The 25852-nt window shown below is 40.0% G+C and overlaps 1 protein-coding gene across 4 annotated transcripts in view; it reads left to right on the top strand.

Annotated features, from left to right (window-relative positions):
• The window catches only part of PEX5L (peroxisomal biogenesis factor 5 like), a 281181-nt gene that overhangs the window by 200969 nt on the left and 54360 nt on the right, over nucleotides 1–25852 (top strand). For all 4 annotated transcript variants that reach the window (XM_020980804.2, XM_020980800.2, XM_078147268.1 and 1 more), the window contains 3 exons: nucleotides 809–932; nucleotides 1761–1857; nucleotides 22504–22599. In XM_020980804.2, the coding sequence (XP_020836463.1) occupies nucleotides 809–932; nucleotides 1761–1857; nucleotides 22504–22599 (317 nt within the window). The remainder of the gene's footprint in view (nucleotides 1–808; nucleotides 933–1760; nucleotides 1858–22503; nucleotides 22600–25852) is intronic.

The raw sequence follows: 25852 nt of genomic DNA, 5'->3' as shown, positions 1-25852 counted from the left end.
ATTTCTGGGACCAAGCAAAGCAATCCAATTTCTCTGCTTGAAGGCAGCTATTGCTAGAATTTGGGAACTCAGATCACAGTATCAAAATCATGTATCATGAGTAGGCTAATGAACATACTTTGGCTCATGGAAGGGGAGCAGGTGTGGTGGAAAGATCTATCATGGGCTTTCTCTGCAAGGTCAAGAAAGTCACTTCAGTTTTGTAGATCACTGCTGTGCTCACCCAGTTACCTGGTCAAGTAAGTAGTTTCCCAGAGCCTCAGCTATCATGTTGTTAGAAATAAATGTAGGTAGTGAGACTATTATCATTTGGGAATGAATGTTCCTAGAAGGGGATACAGTAGTTTGAAGATAATCCCTTAATGAAAGGAACTAGTGTCTGTCTAATAGTTATAAAGATCTGCTGTTGGTTGTTCTTTTTAAAAAAACAGAATTTAATCCTTTATTCATATAATAGCTCATTTCTTTCCTTTAAGGTTTGCCAAGCAAATGGCAAAAATTATTTCATCTGACCCTCACTGTTCTGAAGTTGTTACTATTTAAGACCCCATTTTACAATGAAGAAACTGAGGCTGAAAGAGATTGAGTGGGTTGCCCAGCATCACAGAGCCAGTATCCTAGGCAAGATCTGAACCCAGGTTTTTCTTCCTTCAAGCTTCATGTTCTATAAACCTTAATACCTTCTATAAATGTTAGCTGCTGTTACCATTACACTGCTCATGCATTTGGGAGGGGAGAGAGAAAGGAGACAGTTCGTTACTTTTTTTCCACAGTTCAATTATTCAAATAATCTTTTTTCTCTCACTAGATATTCAGACACAACTGGATAAATGGGATGAAGTTAAGTTTCATGGAGAGAGAAATAGCAAGGTCCATGCCATGGCAGAGAGGAAGTCAGCATCATCCAGGACCGGATCAAAAGAACTTTTATGGTAATATCAGGATTTAAGTCATTCGGTTCCACAAACACGTATTTGGGAAGGTCTTACCATATGTGAGTTATCAACAAACACCTGATCACACAATTCTAGGTCATGACAAAAAAAATCAAAAAAGGGTCCATCCAGTTATTTAGTGCCATGTATGTTTTCATTCATAGGCAGATGGCTGCAAAATTAACTAAAGTGGCCCAGTGTGCCCAGATAGTTCTGCCTCAGATAGCTGGTCTATGGTTGTTTAGCTAGCAATGTGGTTTTTTTTTAATTCCATTCTCTGGCTACACTGGTCATCCTCATTTATATTAATTTACATGTTAGGACCATTCAGTAGGTGAGCATGACAATGTGTTGCTGAGGACTGAAAACTAGCAACATTTTTCAAGCTTTTCAAAGCACAAAATGTTCCTGTCTCCAGTTACTCTTATGCATCTCCACTCAGAATGACATTTCAGCGTTGTATACGGATAAAATAACACTTGTAACATTGGGTGAGAAGTGTCCTAAGAAAAGCAATATTTGTTTAATAAGCCAGCATAGCCTCTGTATGGACATTGTTAGAGCTGTTGTTTATTTTCTGCACGCAATTGGACAGATCCCTGGATCGATCTAAGAGAAGTGGGGCTTCGTATTGCAGTCACTTAAATACTAAACAGAGCCAAGTGGACAGGATGGATAATCTTCATCAAAATACCATTGAGAGCTCTATTAACCGAAAAATAGCATTTAAACCAAATTAACCAGAATTCCTGGCTGGTCATCTGTAGGAGAACTGTATTTTATGTTTCTCAAGCTACATAAATTGATTAAACTCTTCCCTTGTAGGTCTTCGGAGAGTAGATCTCAGCCAGAACTGACTAGCGGGAAAAGTGCCCTCAATTCTGAGTCAGCTCCAGATTTAGACTTAGTGCCTCCAGCACAGGTAACAAAACTAATTTTCCTTCTCTTCCAGCTGTGATCCTTGTTCAACTTTTTATAACGTGTTCTTTTTAAATAAGAGGTAGTTGTTGATGAAGTCTGTCTGGATCACATTGGCAAGGTTTGAAATGTGTCCTGTATATCATGTTCCATTGTGCTCTCGGTCTTCTTGTTCTTGCTGCCTTAAGTAACTGACTTTATATTTAGCTGAGCAACGTGCTAATGAAATTCACTGTGTACCTCACACTTTTTTCCCCTTGTTCCACCATTTACTGTTCCATGATTTTGCGATACAGAATCTGTTCTACTCTAACATTCCCACTATTTATGTAACAAAACACAAGGAAGAGGAAACTGCATTTGGCGTGTTCATTCAGGTTTTGACTCTGGCACAAGGTACTATAAATCAGTGTTCTCATTAGCTGGCAGGCAGGAGTGAAAAGAAAGTAGAAAAGAAAAGTTGGTTCTGCATTTCAGCAGTGATTGGACCATTGCTGCACATTTGACACTAAAGGTGATCTGAAGCAGATGATGGATCCTGGCTGGTCACTTTATCTTCTATTCAGTCATTTAATAAGCACTTATGGAGGTGTAGAATGTAAGCTCCTTGAAGGCAGCCACTATTTCTTTTTTGTTTATGTCCCCCGAGGCTAGTGCAGTGAATGTAACATAGCAGCCATTTAATAAAGGCATTTTGAGATAGCTAGGTTACATAAAGCTGTGGTCCTGCCTCAGACACTTATCATCTATGAGACTCTAGGCAAGTCACTAACCTCTTTATGCCTCAGTTTCCTCAACTATAAAATGGGGACAATAAAAGTGTCTACTACCCAGAGCTGTTGTGAGGATCAAATGAGAGGTTGGTAAAGTGCTTAGCACAAAGCCTTGAAATATTACATGAGATCCATCAAAGGTTTTAGACTTTGTTGGAACTGGCTCTTTATTTTGTCTCATTTTACCTGAAAACTTATTGCTTCTCTTGTCTTTGATAAAAATGACTCACTGACCTCTGCCTTATGTGAATCAGCCACAATTTGAGGTCCTTTTTTGGCATATCAATGAATTGGAAAGGATGGAAGATTTTCCTGCTCAAAGGTTAGAGAAGGAAGAGGGTTAACGAAAATATGCCTGTCCAAGAAAGGGATTGACTGAGATCAAGTCAGCAGAACTAGGAGCCAGCAAAGATAAGTTAGTCACCAAGGATCTATACTATGTGAAAGAAGATCAGGCAAAACCCCAGCACTGAGTGGCACATCTGGAGGTCATAAGGTGTGCCTTTCCCCCTCTACAGATTTGACTTTCACCAGAACAAGAGCCAGAAAACCATTTCAATATCTCCTAGAATGTATTTAATGCAACTCATTGAAATGAAATGCTCAGGAAAGACTGCAAAGTCAATAAATATTCAGCAAGCCTTTTATTAAGCACCTACTATGTGAAGAGACCTGCCTTCAAGGAGGTTACATTCTAACAGGAAAGCCAATGTGTGCGTATTTAGAAAACAGATGCAAAGCAACCTTGGGGCAGGTTGGGGGGGAGGTGAGGGCAGGGAGCAGTGCGCAACAATGTCAGCCTGGGCTGTGGGACAGAAAAGGATACCTGCAGAAGGTAATGACTGAGCTAAAAAGAAGCCTGGGATTCTAAGAGACAGAGGGGAGAAGAGAAATTTGCAAGTGCAAAGGAATTTATTTGTGTGTGATTTTTATAGTATATAATCTCTATTCTCAGGGAGTTTCCTAAAATTTCATTATCACTATCCCAAAATATGTTATCTCCTTTTTGTGTGTGAAGCAATCAGGGTTAAGTGACTTGTACAGGGTCACAGAGATACTAAGTGTCAAGGGTCTGAAGCTGGATTTGAATTCAGATCCTTCTGATTCCAGGGCTGGTGTTCTATTTACTATACCACCTAACTGACCCAAAGCATGTTATTTCTTAGTCTTCTCTCCCACCCTGATTCTTTTCTTATACACTTCCTTTCATTGATTCAGAGCCCTTACACTGGGACTATATAATAATGAAAATGTTGTTATTTTTGGTCCAGACCTGGGATTTCATCTGAGGAGGAAAGTCCCAGAAAAAAACCCTCCCTCAAAGAAACAACTCTTCTGAAACATGAGAATCTTAAAGCATCACCTGGAGACCTTAAGTTTGAGTGACTTGCCCAGGGTCATACAATCAGTATAAGTCAGAGACAGGATCTGAACCTATATGACAAATCCCCATAGTGTAAGTGTAGATCCGAAAATATCATTATTGATAAATAAACTGGGCTGGGATTGGAGCACCACTACAGAAAAGTGTATCACCCAGAATCTGTCAGAGTATTGGGCTCCAAAAATTTAAGAGCAGCGTGGTTATAGATGTCACCATGCCAAACTCACATCACTTCCAAACTACATGAAACAAGGCTCTGGGAATATAGACATTTAGAAGAAATCAAAACTGTGTTGGGAAAAAGAAAAAGAACACATCATGGCCATAGTCCTGTTGCAAAGCACTCAACCTCCTTTGTCCTATTTGAATCATACAACTTAAGAGGTAGATGCTACTATTATCCTCATTTTACAGATGGGGAAATGGAGGCTAAGAGGTTTAAGTCGTTTTTCCCAAGGTCACCCAGCTAATAAACATTGACAATAACATTTGAAGTCAAGACTTCCTGGATTCAGGCCCATCACTCTATTTGCCCTCCCATGTGTTTCCTTCAGTTCACTCAAAGAGGAAGTGAATCATAACACTGAGAATCGAACTCAGCTTCTCTAACTCCAGGTCATAGATCAAAGGAGCTAACATATATAAAGTGCTTTTGCATCCTTAAAATGTTATAAAAATGCAAGCAATTATTATTATAGCCTCATCAGTATAGAGCTTGACAGGACATCAGAAGCCAACCCTATTCTAATTCTTTCATTATACAACTGAGACAGCTGAGGTGCAGAGATGGATCGACTTGCTCAACATCATAGAGTGACAGATTTAGGACTGCAAGGGGCCTCAAAGGCCATCCACTGAAGCCCTTAGATTTTACAGATAAGGAAACTGAGGCACAGGGAAGATAAGTGGTTTGCCTAAAGCCAAGAGTTAGCAACTGGTACAAACAGGATTTGACCCCAGGTCAGCTGACCCCCCCAAAGCAAACCCTCTTTCTCCATACCCCCCTTTCTCTTCTCACTACACCATATTGCTAGAGACCCAGGAAGATAGGGAAGTGATAAGAGGTGGTAAAATTAATTAGAAATCTGCCAGGCACTGTGCTAAACCCTGGGGATGCAAAGAATGGCAAAAACACAGGCCTTGCCCTCAAAGAGCTTACATTCTACCAGTGCTCCCAACCCAGGCTCCCCAGTAGGAAAATCCTAGGTTGCTGTTCCAAGCCCTCCCCTGGAACCATGAATATAGATTCTTTGTTTAAGATTCCAAGGCATGTAATTTTTTATGCATAATGAATGTACCATGAAAAACATCTTTTCTTCCCATGTGCTCTTTCTAAATATATCCTCCTTTGAAATGACAACTTTTCCTAAAGCCAAATCGAGATGTTTCTTCATAGGTACCTTGGAGATTTGCACTCTGCAGAAGTAGGTGTTGCCCATTACATAAACCTGGATCCCTGGGACAATTTAATGCAGCAACAAAATGTTTGTTTGAGCAGCAGAGGAGGCTTGGTGGGAGGCAGGACATTATATGCAACCTTATGGGGGAGGAGGATTAGCTGGGGTCATCAGTTACCATAGAAACGCAACATTGCCTTGCCTTACTAATACACCACTGATTCTCCCGCTGGCTGCCTGGATGCTTGCTTACTTCATCTCCATTCTACCTGGTACAGGTGTCCTTCTGGTTACAAAAGGCATATTTCTGTAAGGTGAAATGCATACTAAAGGCATAAGGAAACCCGTCGCTGCTTAAGTGGTTCCCATAGTGAACACAGAACAGCTAGGAAGTGCAGTGAATAGAGCTAACAGCCTGGAGTCAGGAAGACTCAACTTTGTGAGTTCAAATCTGGCCTCAGACACTTCCTAGCCTTGTGATCCTAGGCAGGTTATTTGACCCCGTTTGCCTTAGGTCCTCATCTGTACAATGAGCTGTAGAAGGAAATAGCAAATCATTCCAGTATTTCTACGAAGAAAACCCCAAATGGGGTCACCAAGAGTCATACATGACGAAAGATGATTGAACAACAAAAATAATGAATATATGCTCATGGAGGGCAGAGCCTGTTCCATTCTTTGTCTTTGTAACCCAAGCACAGTGCTTGGCACCTGATAAATATTTGTTGAATGGATAAATGAATGAAGTTCTGTGTTGAAAGTCACTTCAGAGGCCACCATTCCCCACAAGTGGTCATTCAAACCTCCATTAGGAGAGAATTCACTATCACACAAGGAAGCCCATTCTAATCTGGGGGGGGGGGGTAGAAAGAGAGAGAGAGAAGGATGGATGGATAGATAGATAGATAGACAGATAGATAAAGAGATACTAAATATGTATATGAAGAGATAGAAAGCAAAAGAGGGCAAACTCTAGATTTATTAAGTACTTACTATGTACTAGGCACTGTGCTAAGCTCTGGGGATCAAATCAAGAAATCAAGACAGTTACTGCTCTCAAGGAGCTTACATTCTAATGGGGAAGACAATATATAAAGGGGAGCTGAAAGGGAAGAAGAACAGCACTCAGATGGGGGTGGGGAGAAGCAAGACAACTGCTGAGGAGGTAGAGGAGATGCTGGGAAGTAGCGTAGAGGCCTGGGCCCTGGCAATAGATTTTTGTAGCATTAGGAGTCTTTTTTATTAAGTTAATAGTCACTTCCTGATTTATCTCCTTGTTTTTTTATTTGTATACTTGCTTATCGAATTTGCTCAAGACAAGGAAATTTGTAATTATGATGTAATCTGTGGCTCAAGATCCCAACTTTAAGCTGACATAGAATATAGTAATAACTCAGTAAAGTTCCAGTCCCCTCTCTGAGCATCAAGTCCTCAGAAACATCTGAAATTTCTACTCTTGTCTTGCTAGGAATCCTGCCTGTGCAACTTCTTTCAAGCAATATGGCTTGCAAATATTTCACAAGAAACAAGTTCATTTAAGACAGGAGTAAAGGGAGAGGGGCAACATAGACACTTTTCTTCTTCAGTAGTTTTCCTCACCTCAAGCTTTCAAAAGTATTCGTCCTAATTGAGATTCCCATCTTCATGCCAGATGGGAAAGATTTCAGAAGGACTCAGCTTGCTGAATAACTCTTTTCTTTGTCTCTCTTGGGCCTGCTCACCATTCTCCTTCTTTCTATGGGGGCCACTGCCCCTTTCCTAGACTCTTTGATCCTCTCTCAGGCCGTAGTGTCAATAGGCTCTGGTACAGATCTCCCTCCATGGTTTCACAGAAGATTGGATGCCGTCATACTAGCTATTCATAGGAACAAGTTGATACAGGACAGCAAGTTTTTGCCTTATCCCAGGGTTCAAGCACCAGTTTGAAAGAAGGGTCCCTCAGATAGTTCCACTGAAAATGTGATTTAGATTAATAAAAAAAATTTTGGATTAAAAATCCATATATGTTGCAGACGTGTTCAGAGTGTAGTTTCTTCATTTTCTATATTGAAAGCACGTAACAGAGTCTTTCTAACAGCTTGTAAAGTCATGGATTTAGAGTAGGAAAAGAGTAGTTCAATCCTCATATTTTGCAGTTGGAGAAATTATGGGCTAAGAGATCAAGCGACTTCCCCATCTTTATGTATGTAACAAACAGCTGACAGAAGATTATTACCTCACAGAAGAGAAATTAAGAGTAGAAAGTGATCTCAATGACCATCTTTTTTAGCCCATATGTAAAAAGGATCCCCACTAAAACATGCCCAGCAAATGGTCATCCAGGCTCTGCCTAGCAATTTCCAAGCAGGAGAAAGCTGCCAGCTCTCAAGGAAGCCCATTCCATTTTGGATAGGTATTGTTGTTATTTAATTCTAACAAATGTAAGAGTGAGAAGCGTGATGAATGGAGACCTGGCCTCCGAATCAGGCAGCAATGGTTTCCAGCCCCTTCTCCAACATATATTGGTTGTGTGATCCTGGGCAAGTCACTTACCTGTTGAGATCTCCAATCAGCACTCTAAGGCTATAAGCTGCATCAGAAGAGGGACTTTCCTCATTGGAGAGTACCCTATTCCAATGAAACCATAGTTTCAGCCTCTATTTTTATATTTAGTCATAACATATTTAGAGAGGCAGTGTGCTATAGTAGAAAGATCAGGGCTGTAAAAATGTTTAACAGGAATTCCAAAAGGCATGGCATAGTTTTAAGTTCAATCTGCCTTGCTGACATTTTTCCTATTGCTTTCTTAAGTCTAGAAGATTAGCAAAACAATAAGTCGTGCTGTGATTTGTGGCACTTGCCCAATTCGAAGTGTAAATGCTCACACTGAAGATCTAGTAATTGGTTCTCCTCAGCCAGCCTGAGCTAGTTTGGCTCCAGCACACCCCTTGACAAAGTTCCTCAGCTTTGAGTCAAAGACACGAGTTCAATTATGTGACCCTGGGCAAGTCACTTAATTAATGTCTTTGACTCAGCTTACTCATCTTCAAAACAGGAGCTTATAATACTTAGAATTGTGAGGAAAGCATTTTTGTTAGTCTTAAAACTGCAGAAGTAGGAGTTGCGATTATTCAGAGTAAGGAACCTTGAAAATAATGTGGAACATTATCATGAAGCTGTTTCAGTCATGTCCAAGTCTTCATGACCCCGTTTGGGGTTTTCTCAGCAAAGATACTGGAGTGGTTTGCCATTTTTTTCTCCAGTCCACTTTACAGATGAGGAAACTGCAGCAAACAGGGTTAAGTGACTTGCCTAGGGTCACACAGCTAGCGAGCATCTAAGGCTGGATTTGAACTCAAAAAGATGAGTCTTTTTGATTCCAAACCCAGTGCTCTATCTCAGTGCCCTGTATATAAATTACCAGCCATGTAAATTAGCCATCTCTCTGAAATGATGAAAAAAGTCAGGGAAACAGTTTAGGGAATTTCTATGTGGAAATAAAGAGGAAATGGGAATTAAAGATATAAAATTAGTTCTTTGAGTGAGCAGCCAAATCCATGCTCAGTTATTTCATTTCCCATATTAGGGGCTGGGAGTACCAGTTACTAGTCAGACTCATGCCCACGGGGGTCTGAGTACCACCTGAACACACAGGAACAAACCTCCTCTTTGGTCTCTTATTTTCTACAATTGAGATCCCATCTACTGATTTCACTACCTTTTCTCCAACAATTCTATATTTTAACATAATATTTCCATCAGGTTGGCAGTACGTAATCATGATTGAAAACAAATTAAGCAATTAAGAAATAAATGCAGTCTTCTTTTTTTTTTTCAATCAAATGAGTGACATGAAAAGAGGGAGGTGTATGTGTTCATCCTTTGAGCAACCTTCTTTTTAGCTCCAGAAACTTTATGGTCTCTTAATCTGTAGCTGAAGGCTTTTTTTTTCATAGGTAAACTTTGTTGCTAATTATTAACATGGTCCACACCATCTTTGTTTGAGGATCATTGTGGCTGCCGGCATTGGCATCAAGAAGGGAAGCTTCCATCAACGTAGTCAGTGGAGCTATGAATTACTACAGCCATTGTGGAAAGCAATTTGATCTGTGCAAATAAAGTGATAAAAAAAAGTCTCATAATCCTTTGACCCAGACAGTCCACTTATACCCAAGGAGGTTATTGATAAAAATAAAATCCCCACATACATCAAAATATTTATAGTAACACTTTGTGTATTAATAAAGAACTAGAGGCAAAGCAGATGCCCATCACTTGGGGAATAGCTAAGCAAATTATGGTACATGAATGTAATGGAATATTACTGTGCTATAAGAAACAAGGAATATGACAAATACAAAGAGAGAAAGATCTACATGAAATGATGCAGAGTGAAGTTAGCAGAGCTGAGAGAACAGTACACATGATGACTACAACATTGTTAATAGAGCAATAACCACAAACCAATCAGAAATGAATGTGAAATGACAAAACTTGGTCCCCTAGAAGACATATGAGAAGACCCCTCCTTCCACTCCTTTGGCTTAGTCTCTTTTGTGGGCTCTTCATCCATGGCATGCCTACTCACTATGATTTCTCCCAAGGCTCTATCCAGGGCCTTCTTCTCTTTTCCTTCCATACTCTCTCCTTTGGTGACCTTATCAGCTTTCTCGGGTTCAGTGATCATCTCTATACAAATGATGGACAGTTCTATTTATATGACCTTACCATCAGACCACACCACCGACTGCCTATTGGACATTTTGAACTAGATGTCCTGTAAGCATCTCAGACTCAACCTGTCCAAAAGAGAACCCATTATATTCCCACTTTGCCTCTAATTCTCTCTGCTTCTGAACTTATTACTGTTGAAAGTACCACTATTTTTCCAGTCATTTAGTTTCAAAATCTGTGTCATCCCAGACTTCTCCATCTCTTGCTCACCCCATATGTCTAATCAGTTGCCAAATCTTGAAACTTCTTCCTCTACAACACCTCTCACATATATTCTCTTTTCCCCACTCATACACCTACCACACTAGGTTAGACTGTTATCATCTCTTGCCTATACTATTGCATTGGCTTTCTAATTGTTCTCCCTTGAGACAGCTAGGTGGCACAGTAGTTAGAACCCCAAGCCTGGTGTCAAGAAGACTGGAGTTCAAATCCAGCTTTAAACACTTAATAGCTGTTTGACTAGCTGGCCAAGTCATTTCTGTTTGTTTCAGTTTCCTTATCTGTAAAATGAGATGATAATATCAACTACCTCCAGAGCTATAGTGAGGATTAAAATTGTAAAGTACTTAGCACTGTGCCTGGCATATAGTAGATGCTGTATATTATTACATCATCCATTCCTCACCCAGCAACCAAAGGGTAGGTTTGCCCATGCCACTCCCTTAATTAATAAATCACAATGGCTCCCTCTTATCCACAGGATGAAATATGAAACACTTTGGCATTTAAAACTGCACAGTCTGGCCCCTTCTTTCCTTTTTAGTCTTCTGACATTCTACTCTCCTTCACACACTATGATCCAGCCATACTGGCTGGCTTCTTGCTCCTTACACGACACCCCATCCATCTCCAGTCTTGTTTCTTTGTCCTGGCCTTCTCCATGCCTGGAAGCTCTCTCCTCACCCCCAATCTCTGACTCTTAGTATTACTAGCTTTCTTTGGACTAAATTTAAGCACAGCTTCCTAGAGGAGGCCTTTCCTGCTTCCCACTGCCCTCTCCCCAGTTGTTAACATTCCTCCTCTAAGATTGCCTTCCATCTACTCTGTGTTTATCTTGTATGTAGCTTGTATTTACATCTATACTTTCTCTCCTATTATAAGCTCCTTGAGGGCAGATTCTATTTCATTTCTTTTTGCCTTTTTTTATTTATTTTATTTTCAATTTTTTTCAATTTTGAATTTTCAATTATTTTCAATTCATGGCACAAAACAAGCATTTCTATAACACAGTACAAAAAAAAAGATGATTGCTCATGAAACTGCAAATCTACCATGTACAACTTGTTTTTCCCTCCAAATATGCAACAAAGTTATCATGTAAATTTCTATTTTTTTCTCTTTTTCCCTCCCCCCCCCGATGGCTAAGATTAGACAAAAATCAATATTTATGTAAAATTATTCTGTACATACTTCTATTTATCCGTTCTTTCTCTAGATGCAGATAGCATCTTTCTTCATATGCCCTTTATTTTAATTTGTGTTTATAGTAGCCAAAATAACTCTCTCAAAGTTGCTCTTAAAACAATATTGCTGTTCCTGTATACAGTGTTCTCTTGGTTCTGCTCACTTCACTCTTCATCGTTTGGGGCAAGTCTTTCCATGACTTTCTAAGATCATTGAGCTCGTCATTTCTTATAGCACAGTACTGCTTGGCACAGTACTTGGCATACAGTAAGCATTTAATAAATGCTTGCTGATTGGCTGATTGACTAATTGCTAAGCTCAGTTGTTTCTGTCTGCTAGAGAAGTATGGATGCTGTCAGTACTCTTGAAATTTTATCATCCTGGCACAATATATTGATCATAATTATGGTCCTGGAACCAGCCTGTCATTTAGAGATAGGAACAGCTGAACCTTATGAAATACATACGTAAGAAAGCCATTCTGAAGGTGACACCATTTTAAAGTCTCTCGGGGATATCTTCAAGATATGTCAAAGGATGGAAGATTGCAAAACTATGGAAGAGATCAAAGTCTGTTCTATTGCCAGAAAACCAAATGTGAAAGAGAAGACAGTAGCTACTTACTAATCCGTGTGCCTACTTTCTTTCTATACAGTCTTTATGAAAATATGATTATGAATGGATTGAGGGAATTCCTGGTGAAAATACAAGACAAGTTCAGGAAGGTATTACCAGCTGATTTTCTACAACAGAATACATCTTGACTGTCACACAATTGACTGGAAGGTGTGGAGAATAAAAAAGCCACTGTGGTTATTGTTTGGTGATTTTCAAAAACATTCTTCTCTATAGAATGAGAGCTAGCCTTGAAGTCTACTTCAACAAGGTCTCTTTTGTCAATGTAATAGGACCACACAAGAGCCCTTGATAGAGGTAATTTTGTTCAGCAATCATAAGAATTAATATCTAGAAATGCATAAAATAGAAACTATGCTCCCCCCTTGTGTTCCCCTGTGTCAAGAAGGATGTTTTCTGCAAAGTTCAACTAGAAGAGGGATTCCCTGTAACTGCTCATGTTCTCCGGAAGCTCCTTTTGGCAGATGGTATCATACCGTTTTCTTCAAGCCCCTCAGTTCGTCAAGGCTTCTTCATTCTGATCCATGTTCACTCAAAAGAGATTGACCTATGATACCCCACAAAGCATGTTGCCCAGATTATGACATCCAGCTGGATGGGTAACCCTTTGTGAAATAAGTCTGTCAGTGTTTGCATCTTGGCTAGGCACTGTTGTTGGACAGGCAGCTGGACCCAAAGGTAACAGGAAGTTGAAACCAAACCAGATCAAATTTGGGATATTGTATAGCACTTTCAATGAGTCTCAACTGCTCCCAGTCACAAATGCCTATCTTGGCACCAATATGTTCCCAGGGATACTTTACGGTTGTGAATCATGGCAGAACTCACCAAAAGGGAAAGGTTTTTTGATGATCTTTGACTTTGGGTACAAGTCCTTTCTGTCTTCTCTGTTTTGTCTAAAAAAGTTGTTCTATATTCCATTCCATTAGCTTGATGCTTGCAAGGGAACTGAATACCCCCAGAGGAGAGCTAGAAATAAGGCAAAACCGGATATTCCCAGGGCATGAATACTGGGTAGGGACAATAGAAAGCATGCTTTAATAATGGAGAAGCTACATGATCAAGGGCAGCATGGAATAGTGGAAAGAGTGCAGGTCTTAGAATCAGGAAAATGGGGGTTTAATTTCCACATCAGACACTTACTAGCCATGGGACCATGGGCAGGTCACTTAACTTCTCTTTCTCAGTTTTCTCACCTATAAAACAAGGAGGTTGGATGCAATGACCTCTAAGGTCCCTTCCAGATCGGACTCTATTTTCCAATAATCCTAAAACCCAGGCTGTTTGTCCTAATCAAGTCCCAGGTAATCAAATTAGTAGCAGTAATAATAACAAAAAATAATAATAGCTGACATTTTTATAGCACTTTAAAGTCTGTCAAGTCATCTGTATACTTGCAGTGAATGAGAGTGAATCTCATTTCGTCAATGTTAGCATTAGTTGAGAAATAAGATACAAATAAATGTAGAATTTTTTTTCTCCTTAGGATAAAATTGAATTTTAAAAATAGAACTAAGGAGCACATAATTCATTCCTAAACTCTCTACTTTAAATAGGCCTTCACTTTCAAACTCCTTTAACACCACAGAAGCCCAGAGTTTGAAAGAACCTTCTCTTAGTGCTGATTATTCAATGCTGTTAACATCCGGGAGGAGGAAGGGAAATTCTGCCCTTATTCCTTTGGAGAATTTAATACCCTCACATCCAATTAGCATAATCCAATCAAGGAAATTTGGTTTGCCTTTTACCAAGGCATATCTATCAGTAGGTTAACTTTAAGGTCCTACATTAAAACACAAAGTAAGATTTTAAGATGCTGGATTTGACCTTAGAGGACTTAGAGAATGTAAGTTCACATCCCTGCTCTGCTCTATACCACCTGTGTGACGTTGGGCAAGTCACTACCTCCTCCTTGAGCTTCAATTGTGGAATGAGAGGCTAAATAATCTCTAATGTCCTTTTCAGCCCTATATTCTTTGAAAATAATTGTGATATATGAAGGTCTGTATGTATACATATGTGTGTTTATTCATTCACTTGTTTATTTATTTGTTTGTTTGTTTGTTTGTTTGTATGTACTCAACTATGTCGGCAGATACAATTGCCACATGTCAGGACCAGAACTTACAATAAGAACAATTGTTTTTTCTGTTTTCCTTGCAATATATCTAGGTATGCAAGTCAAGGCATAACCGAAATTGGAATTTCTAGACTAAGCAGTAATAACCCAAACATCCCATTACCTCTAGAGATGTTTCCAGTTTCACAGACACTTTCTGTCTCTGCTATAATTAAGCTTGTTTTAAGAGCATATTGGTTAAGAGTAGAATAGATTTCTTTTCCCCATGTGTTCTAATCCCCATTTCCTTCTCACTCCTGAACCAGCATTTCTATACTCATACTGCTGAGTTGCTCAGGTTTCAAGAAGCCTTTCTTTGAGTGCTGAGGCCGGCTTGAAATTGCCTGCATTTGCATTCAGTATTCAGCTACGCAATGAATATTATTTGCTGTATTTTGACCGAAAGGAGAATTCGTGGGATCATAATTTCAGAGTTGGAAGGGACCTTAGACGTCATCCAGTTGAACCTTCTTATTCTACAGATGAGGAAACTGAGGCTAACAGAAGCAGTAGAGTAACTTGTCCCAGAGTCACATACCTAATAAATATCTGAGGCAAGATTCGAATCCAGGGCTTCTAGATTCTAAATCCAACATTTTAGCTATTACATTGGGTTTCCTTTTTTCAAATAGAAAATATTAGCTAGATGCTTCCTATCTTCACAGAATCATAGAACTCCATAGTAGGTTTGAAGTTCAGAGGCCAACCCAAACACTCTGTCTCCTCTGTAACCTCCTTGAGGCCAATTTGCTTTTTCTTTGCTGGCTAAGTGCAGGAGATCGTAACTGACAGAGGGTCTACTCTCCAGCATCAATTGATCAATCCAATTAAATCAATCAGTTAAATGCCAGGTACCAAAATGCAATAACGAAAGTCAAACAGGCCCTGCCTTCAGTAAGTGTATATTCTTTGGGGGGAAACAATACATGCATAAGCAAATATGCACAATATGAATACGAGGCAAATATTTGAGGGAAAGACAATAGCAACAGAAAGTGTGGGATCAGCAACCGTTCCCCAAAAGTACGCCTAAGGACTTTCTACTTCTCAAAGTATTATAAAGCACACCTCTTAAATAAGAATTCTGCAGTCAAAATAAGATTCTAGTCACATTTACAGTTTCAAGCCAAAAGGAAAACATAAATTGCAACACCAGCATCCTAGGAGACCTCTTCTTCTTGCTAAACAGTGACCTTTCCCTCCTGCAATCTATAATCCAGGCTGGTCTTGAAACATTGATGACCTGGGAGCAGACACAGTAATGGAGCCTTGTTAGGCATGCGCCTGGTGAAAGGCTGATCATCTTTCACCAGTGAAAAGGTGCGTTAGAACAGAAACGTTAGTACATGACATGGCCTTTTATTGTACTAAGGCAGCCTTTAGAAATGCTCCAGGACTGCCTGTCAGGACTAGTCACTGCTTCAGAGGGACTGATTACCTGGGAGAAGGCTTCTGCCTGACACATCATTTTTATTGTTCAGTCCTGTTTCAGTCATGTCTGACTCTTCACGATCCCAACTGGGGTCTTCTTGGCGAAGATACTAAAGTGGTTTGCCATTTCCTTCTCCAGCTCATCTTACAGATGAGGAAACTGAGGCAAACAGGACTAAGTGGCTTGCCCAGGGTCACACAGCTAGTAAGGATGGTTTTGAACCCCAAAGATAAGTCTTCCTAACTCCAGGACTGATGCTCTATCCAATGCGTCATCTAGCAACCCTAGCTGATACATCATAAGATCCTAGGTTTATAGCTCGAAGGTATCTTTGATGTTATCTAATTTAACCCCTTCTCCATTTTACCATTGTGAAAACTGAGTCATCAAAGGGGTTCGGTGCTTTGCCTAAGGCCACACAGAGGAAGTAAATGAGGGAGATAGGATTTGAATCCAGGTCTTCTAATTCTGAAGTTCAGCTCTCTTTCCCTTGCGCCATGAACTGTTCTTCAGATAGACAGATAAACCATCAGTCAATCAACAAGCATTTTTGAAGTTCATGCTATGTGTCAGGCACTGTGCTAGAGATACGAAGAAAAGTAAAAGACATCCCTGCTCTCAGGATAGATATTCAGATAGATGAAAGGAGAAAGAAGGAAGGAAGATAAGGAAAGAAATAGAGAGGAAGGAAGGAAGGAAGGAAGGAAGAGAAGGGAAGGAAGGAAGGAAGGAAGGAATTAAGGAAGGAAGGAAGGAAGGAAGGAGAAAGAAAGAAAGAAAGAAAGAAAGAAAGAAAGAAAGAAAGAAAGAAAGAAAGAAAGAAAGAAAGAAAGAAAGGAAGAAAGAAAGAAAGAAAGAAAGAAAAAGAAAGAAAGAAAGAAAGAAAGAAAGAAAGAAAGAAAGAAAGAAAGAAAGAAAGAAAGAAAGAAAGAAAGAAAGAAAGAAAGAAAGAAAGAAAGAAAGAAAGAAAGAAAGAAAAAGAAAGAAAGAAAGAAAGAAAGGAAGGAAGGAAGGAAGGAAGGAAACAAGGAAGGAAGGAAGGAAGGAAGGAAAGAAGGAAGGAAGGAAGGAAGGGAAACAAGATGATAGAAATAGATATAAGAAAGAGAGAAATAAGGAAAGAGGGGAAAAGAAACATCAAGAAAGGTGATAGATGGATAGACATAGATTGAAAAACAGAGAGATAGAAAGTATTTACAAAGTGCTTACTATGTACTAAACTCTACTGCAAAATTACTGTAATATTTTTATGTTCTTGATGTCACAGTAACCACCATTCATGGCACTGTCATCTTCTGGCTAGAGTTTCAGGCTTAGAATCAGGAAAATCTTGGCTCAGATTCTGACAAAAATTAGCTCTGTGATCCCGGGCAAGTCACAACCTCTCAGGTGACTTTCTAACACTCTTAAATTGCACATAATTTACTGATGAGGAGTCTATGCTGAAGGAATCGTGGTTCTGAATTCAAAAGAGTTCATCACATTCCCCATGAAAAGCAGGACTTACTATTATTTGTCCTCAGACTATCTTATTCAACCTTCCTGAAGCATTCCCTCATCTTAATAGTCCCAGAGTTTATCAAATGTTTCCCAAAGCTGGTCTTCTCTCCCTATCATTAACATACTTTTATCATCTCCTTTCTCAGCCATCTTGCCAGACTAGGGTCTTATTTTGTGACCTCCTAGTAAGTTTACATAGACCTCCATGTATGCCATTGTGTATCTAAATGACTTTATTTCCAAAGGATTCTTGTATTTATCCTTACAAAGCACCTAGAAAGTACATCTGTTGCAGAACACAGTGAGTGGCCAGGTTCCAGAGTACTAAAAACATACTGAAATGATACCCTTGGCATTGATTCCCTTTTGGTTTCCAAATGCAATTCCAAATTTGGATTGTATTCTCTCAAGTTATACATGAGTAGAGCCCTGGGCACTTGAGGGAACACCTCTTCCTGGCCCTTCTCCCTCTCATGCCAGAAATTCTGATTGTTGTGATACTGCCTAGAATGCCACAGCATAAGCACTGAAGATGAAATGATATTCTCATTAGTTCCACTTATGAAAAATATGCTAATAGGCAATAAGTGATTGCCATATTATTGGGGAATATAAATACTGAAAATGAAGAAAATCAAATTTGGACATCTGGTGGCTGCATAGTGGATAGAATGCTGGTCTCAAAGTCATAAAGATTCAAATTCAAGTCCTGCTTTAGACATTGATTAGCCATATAACTCTGAACAAGTAATCTAACATGTTTGTACCTATTTCCTCTCCTGTAAAATGAGGGCATTGGACCCAATAACCACTAAGGTCCTTTCCAAATTTATGAGCCCTAGAAAGGGAACAAAAGAAATAGGGTTTTTTTCCCCTTACTTTTTTCTTTTTTTTTTTTCTTTTTCTTTTTCTTTTTTTTTTGGCTAGGCAATTGGGGTTAAGAGACTTGCCCAGGGTCACACAGCTAGTAAGTGTTATGTGTTTGAGACCAGATTTGAACTCAGGTCCTCCTGACTTTAGGGCTAGTGTTCTATCCACTGCGACACATAGCTGCCCCCAAAAGAAATAATTTTGCCCCATACCATTTATTGTTCCATGTGAGGCTCATTGTGGGGGGAAAGTGTCTAAACAGAACTAGAAATGTTTGTAAAATAAGAATTAAGCTGAAGGAAATACTTCAAGCAAGCAAGATGTGAACTTGGCTCAAGGTAGAACTCCCAGACTTGATAGGAAGCATGATTTCAGCATCAAGTGGCATAGTTCTGTTATTTTCCTGAATTCAATTAATTACCTGCTTATCTCTTCTTCTTCTTCTTCTTCTTTCTTCTTCTTCTTCTTCTTCTTCTTCTTCTTCTTCTTCTTCTTCTTCTTCTTCTTCTTCTCCTCCTCCTCCTTCTTCTTCTTCTTCTTCTTCTTCTCCTTCTTCTTCTTCTTCTTCTTCTTCCTCTTCCTCTTCTCCTCCTCCTCCTCCTTCATCTTCATCTTCATCATCATCTTCTTCATCCAAGTCTATGACTTCATCAATACCCTCTATCTACCCTGCCACATTATCCCTCGGTCTTTATTTTTAAATATTAAAGACTTAAGACACCATTGTTTGGTGTCTGCTCAATAGTGACAGATAACAGTGTAGCTTCTGTTTCTGAGTACATCTCTTCAAAATGTATTTATCCAGCAACTTTGGATATTGTCTCCCTCTAACTTGTTAGTTCTTTGGGGAGGGAAGTGTGTTCTGGAAATACTTTTCAGGTATAGTTTTTGATTCTACTATTCTGTTAATGCTCCAGAATCCTAGAGATGATTGGTAAGAAAAGCAGCACAAATGGAATCAGATTTCTTATGCTGTTGAAAATGAGAGTATACAAACCCAGGAGAACAATCATGAAGAGGAGTTGCTGCAATGGGTATTAATGTGCATAAATTAGAAAATAAATTAATTGTGTATACATCACTGAAAATCGAAGTGACAAGTACAGTCCAAGTGGCTTCTAAGTATTAAGATTTTTTTAAAAATCTGGTTTAAGGCAAAGAAGCCATTTTTTAATTTTAATATTAAAACTCTAAATATTAATGCCTAAAGTATATAATTGTTAAACAGAAATCACTAACCATGCCTGGAAGGATTCCATTGCTTATATTTCCAAATGAATAAGGTATAAGAGTTCCTCCTTTTTTGGGACCTGTGACTTGTGTGGAGAGTTCCCAATGAGGAAATTCCTTCTCACAACACAGATCAATGCCTACTCTGCACCTTAGTCTTAGAGACTGAGAAGTTATGTGACCCTCTCAGCTTCCCAGGTACAGCCAATATGTAACCAAGATGGGATTCAAACCCAAGTCTTCTTCTCTATGAGGCTGGCTCTCTATCCACTGTGAAACACTACCTGTCAGGACAAAGAATATCCTTCCTGAAGCCCCACCTTTTATCTTCAAGCAGCCTCTATTCCATTCTGGATCCCCTTTCTCTGTCCTTCCCTAAAATGATCAAACATCTACAAGTTGAGAAGAAAGCAACTATGGGGCAATGAGGTGGTGCAGTGGATAGAGTGCTGGCCCTGGAGTCAGGAGGACCTGAGTTCAAATATGGCTTCAGACACTTGACACTTACCAGCTGTGTCACTCTGGGCAAGTCACTTAACCCTGATTGCCTTGCAAAAAAAAAAAAAAGCAGCTGTAGCCCCATTGGATAGTGGGACTTCAAAACTGACCAACTTAAAATTCATTCTTTACTCAGGTACTGAGTATAGTATTCTGGGTTTGCACTAAACGGTTTGATTCTTCGATCTCTGCAAGCAAAAGCCCTAAATGTAGTTAAAACTGACTTGGCAGAAGGAAAGCGACGCATGATCCAGCTCTGCAGTTGGTGCTGAGAAGATGGCATCAGAGGCAGGGGTTCTCCAGGCTTCTTAGCGCCCTGTAATCCTAAGGGGCATCTGTAACCAGGTTCTGTGCCAAAGGTCTCATCCACCAGAAGGAGAGGAATAAGGCTGCTTGTGGACAAGGAGGAGTGAAAATAGCATCCTTTCTATGGTATATATGTTCCAAACACTTCCAGGTTCTCACCCCTATTTATAAAATGGAAGGGAAGAGAAGTAGACTGACCCTGGCCAAAGGGTCAAGTGAGGAATGATCCAAGAACAGGGAGGAAGAGACTAGTGTGTGGAGAGGAGATGCACCTGACCAATGTCAGCAAGTAGAACAACCATATGTTATCGTCGGACATGCACATCGATTCTATGCTTTCTAAGAGGTAGGCAGAGTAGGTAGCCACATGTTCCTTGTGGGCAGAAAATGTTTCTGTTCAAAAAAATCATTCCTACTGACTCTCTTCAAACATCTGAAGGGCTATCCCATGGAAGACGATGTAATCTTATTTGTGTTGCCCCAGAGGGCAGAGTGAGGACCAGTAGGTGGAAGCTACCTGGAGACAGATTGGGGCTCAATAGAAGCATGTAGAGAAACAGCATGGCGGAATATATAGAGGGTTGGCCTTGGAGCCAGCAAGACCCAGGTTCAAATCCTGCCCTGGCTATGTGACTTTGAGCAAGTCACTTAATCAGTACTCTAAGGCATCTCTCTTATTCTCCAAGTTTCAGAGAAGGTACTGACCTCTATTAGAAGAGGGAGTTCCCAATTCCAATAAAATCACAGGTCCAATCCCTATTGCCCTATAAGGAAGTGCTTTTTTAATCATCAAAGCTGTCCAAATAATAGCAAGATCCACTCAAAACCTAGCAAGCCTGAAATGCTCAGGCTGGGGCTGGGTGAAGGCATTGTGGAATATAGGAAGGAATCCTGGATTTGGAGATAAAGGACCCGTACTTAAATTCTGATTCTGCTACTTACTAACAACATGACCTCGAGCAAGACATGTAACTTCTCTGGGCCTTAGTTTCCTCATCTGCAAATTGAAAGGATTGGAGTAAATGACCTCTAAGGTCCTTTCGCTCTCTAATTCCCATGCTTTGGTCAGGGATATTGGAGAAGGGATTCCTGCTTGGAGAAGTTAGACTAAATGAATTCTCGTCTGACTCAGAGTTTACAACTATCTTCAAAATTCACATGATTAGAGACACTCCTTCAGAGCCTTCTGGAGATGTGTGCATGTAACTGTGTGAGGGTGTTATGCAACCTGTAAAAATTAACACACCGTAATATAAAGTGTTCTCCTGATTCTAATCATTTCCCTCTACACCGATGATAAAGCGTGGTGCCCACCTCCTGACAGAAAGACAGTGGACTCAATCTGCAGAAAGAGACACATATTTTTGGACATGGCCAATGTAGGAATTTGTTTTGCTTGATTATGCATGTTTATTACAAGACTTTAGCTTTTCTTTCTTTTTCCCCCTGCTGGGGCAGTGGGGTGGGAGAGACGAAAAAATAAGTGCTTTGTAATTGAAAATTTAGCATTTAATTTTAAAAAGTAACGCATCGGCAGCGATTAATGCATCTATCTAGGTATGGCCTATTATCCACTGTTCTTCCTTAGCAAAGATTGGGCTCTAAGGAAATGAGATGAGGCCCATTAGATTATTGTTGCAGGGAGGAAGCAGAGGAAGGTTTACAGCCTGCCCTGCTATGATAGGCTGGACTGGGATGCAGGAAGGAAGGATTCCAGGAGAAGGAAGACATCCAGGAATAAAGGAGAGGAGGGAGAGAAGGCTTATAAAGCATTTATTAAGCCCTTACTATTTTCCAGGCCCTTTGCTAAGTGTTGGAGATACCAACACAAATTCCAAGAGATCTCAAAGAATCTATATTTTAACTGGAAAAGACAATGCCTAAAGGGGAACTAAAACTAGGAGGTCCCAGGGAAGGGAGAGGGCCAGGGAGAGACAAGAAGGCAACATGAGGCAAAAGCTCATCTATCAGAGACATCTAGGGCAGAATCTGGGTAATTCCAGTGGGAGGTGCCTGAAGAGGATGGCCATAGTAGAAGCAGCATGATTGGCAAAGAGTAGTAAGTGATGTGAAGCCATGAGTGTATGAGGCATCTGGGAAGAGAGATGGACATCTGACCTCCAGCTTGGCTGAGCATTTACTTTTCCATGGGGCTAGCTCTGCTGTTAAGTCTATCCTGGCCCATAAGCAGCTCTCTACATCCCATGGAAGGATGGTCATCCGCCCTTTGAGAAATATTCCTATTGCTAAGTAGCAAACAAAAGGCTTAGTTCTCTTGCAGGTACCTCTTGAGTTCTGATGGAGGCCAAATGGAGTGAAATGGGGAAAGAGTCAGGCAGCTGTGGCTCATTTGATTCCAATGTCATTGTTTTGGGCTTCTTTTAGGCTCGCCTGACCAAAGAAGAGCGCTGGGGAAGTGCATTACTCTCCAGAAACCACTCCTTAGAAGAGGAATTTGAAAGGGCAAAAGCTGCAGTGGAGGTAAGTTTTCTAACAAGTACAATTTGCTGTTCTATGCTTTTCCTGAGACAAAAACTCAAAACCAAAATTCTTTAGGACAGATAGGAAACAGATCATCCTCCCTTCAATGGCTCTAGGAAATTACTGATGTGGGTACTCCCTCCAATGGCGCTAGTAGCAACCCACCCATATGTTCTCCTCCTATACAGTTCTTACCCATATCTTCCTATAAACCGGAGCATCTTAGCCTGGGAACTACGGATAGATTTCATGTGGTCTGTCAAGTTACATCTTTATTTGCACTAACCTGTAACTGAAACTTAGCATTTCCTTCAATTGTTTTAAATGCTTATTTTGAGAATAGATCTCTAAGCTTCACTAGACTGGGGTCTCTGACACCAAAGACATGAAGAGCCCCTGATGTAAATCTTCAACAAGGGGTCATTCAACATACTAGGGGACCCGCCACTTACTTCTCTTGACATTGGATGGAGACCATTGTAGGATACAGGCTATCCTTAAGTTATCCCTCTCACTCTCTATGCGACCCATCATTGTAACTACAGAAGACAGACATGGCTTTTCAGCTTTATTCTGTCATGTATTTAGGACACTTTGGGAACAAGACTGGGCAATTAGATGATGCAGTGGATAGAGCACTGTGCTTAGAATCAGGAAGACTCATCTTCTTGAGTTCAAATCTGGCCTCTAACACTAACCAGTTGTGTGACCTCGAGCAAGTCACTTAACTCTATTTGTCTCAGTTTCCTCATTAAAATGAGCTAGAGAAGGAAATGGCAAGGCACTCCGGTATCTTTGCCAAGAAAACCCCAAATGGGGTCATGGAGATTCAAACGTGACTGAAATGACCAAATGACAATAGGAATGAGACTGGATGTGGGGTCTATGGTCTTATCCTTCAGTTATCAATCTGGTCACCACAAAATCTGCTTGGCCCCACAAGGCAGAGCTGGGAACAGTGGGTGGAATCTGCAAAGAAGCAAATTTATGTAAGACGAAAAAGAACTTCTTAACAATTGGAGCTATCGGAAAGTAGAATAGGCTGCCTTTAGGAAGGGTTGGTTCTCCTCACTAGAGGTGTCTAAGCAAAGGCTAGTTAACCACTTGTTAGCTATTTGGTAGAGCTAGATTCTGGATCAGGTGTGTTGCATGTCCCTTGAGAAATTTTCTAGCTAGATCCATGATCTTCCAAACTCTGAAATGCCCTAATTCCCAGACCAGCCTTGGAGAAGGACGCTGTAGGAAGATCCTGGTCCTAGTAGAACTAACAGAGAAGGAAATTCCTATCACTTCCATAGGGACCACTTAAGATTTTGTGTATTAGAAAATCTGGCCTTTCTTTGGATATCTTGTTACGTCCCAAGCCTGGAAACTAAGACCACAGAATCACGTATTTAGAGGTGGAAACAACTTTAAAGACCATCAAGTACACCTTCCCCATGATTTTATAGATGAGGAAATTGAGGTATAGAGAAGGTAGTGACTTAAGCAGAGTCATAGAACTAAGTGTTGGAGGAAGAATTTGAACCCAGGTCTTCCTGATTTGAGGTCCAATACCTTATCCACTATGCTAGGCTGCTACTTCACAATAGATAGCTAGGATCTCCTGGGCCAATAGAAGCAAACAAAAAGGTCAAAGGTTCTGTGTCCTTTGAATCATGTAATCTCTGCATGTCTACTTCAAAGATCATGAATCATCATGTTTAAAATCCGATGATGTCCTTGTTGTGGGAGTTTTTTTTAATTCTTCCTGAATCTTTTGGTTAATATTAACCTGACCTGAGCAAACCTCTCCCATGGGTTATGGAAATTTACTTACAGACCTTAAGAATTTCTTAGAGGGCAGGTAGGTGGTGCAGTGGATAGAGCACCAGCCCTGAAATCAGAAAGACCTGAGTTCAAATCTGGCCTCAGACACATAATGCTTACTAGCTGTTCAACTGTGGGCAAGTCATTTAAACTCAATTGCCTCACAAAAAAAAAGGATTTCTTAGGTAAGAAGCCAGAGGAAAAAGCTCAACTGTTCCTAACTCCTTGTCAACGTGTAAATCCCCCTCAGTTAGTCTATTTGTGAATTTTCCCAATGTAGTTTAATCTGTAACCTGACTTAGTTTACCTAGAGTTTGTTTGATAAAGTTTATTTCCTTAAGGGATGTGAGATTATGACTCTCTTTAACTAAGTTTGTTCAACTTTCATGACACTGAAGGCAGTATGTGATTGCAGATCTATCTTCTTTTTAACTTTTATGACCCAAGAGGAATGTATAGGACTGTAATATGTAAATGAATTATTTCTCTGACATAATTTTTCCCATAAGAAATCTCATTAGAATCCTAAATGAGGGTCCAGATTTTCTCTGAGGCCTGAACCTATGCTTGAGTACAATAATAAAACCTAGTTTTTTACCTCCATAATTTCTGCATTGTGATAAATATATATTTGGTAGCAGTTACTCACTCACTACCTGAACTCAAAGAGGAGATATTTCTCCCACAGCAAATTTGATAAGACAGGGAATAGTTTTCCCTGAAAACCCTCAATAGGCTCAGTAGTATAGAATGTAAGTCCCTTGAGGGCAAAGGACTGGCTCATGTTTGCCTTCCTTTTTACGGTACCTAGCATATTGCCAGACATATAGCAAATCCTTAATAAATGCTTGATGGTTGATTGGTTGACAGTTGGGATACTTTGAATCAGAACGGCTTTTCCAGGTACTCCCTAGAAGTATGCAAAGCTACTGTGTGATATCGTTAATTGATTCATGTGAGTGATCAAACATGAAGAACCTATTTGAAAAAGGAATATGGGGGAAACAATGTTCCTTTTGGTTCAGACCAAAGGATACTGACCAGTACCTGAAATGGGTCAGTTTATGAGTTTACAGCATATATACTTCAGCAAAGTATAAACTAGTGAAGACTTCTCCTTCATTATTGATCCAAGATCTTAAATGCTGTAATTATCCTGGGTATGTAGTTCATTTCAGGGGCTATCTTGCCATCAGAGGTTGGACAAAATGATGGCCTCTATTCATTCTCTCTATAACAGGGCACTCAAGACATAATCAAATCACCATTTGCCAGTTAGCCCTTGTTGTGTTTTTTCCATTCTGAATGATAGCTCCTTCATGGTGTCCAACGAGAGCACTAATTCATCTTATTAAAGCTCAGGTCACCCAATTTTCTTTTTTAAATCCTGATTTCTTTTTCTTTTTAAAAAAAAATTGCAATTGGGTTTAGGGCTCTTGAGAGT

Source organism: Phascolarctos cinereus, unplaced genomic scaffold (assembly GCF_003287225.1).
Source record: "Phascolarctos cinereus isolate Bilbo 61053 unplaced genomic scaffold, phaCin_HiC Scaffold_7;HRSCAF=346, whole genome shotgun sequence".
Lineage (NCBI taxonomy): Eukaryota > Metazoa > Chordata > Mammalia > Diprotodontia > Phascolarctidae > Phascolarctos > Phascolarctos cinereus.
Note: the sequence above shows the minus strand (reverse complement) of the source record. Positions and strands in the feature narration are given on the sequence as shown.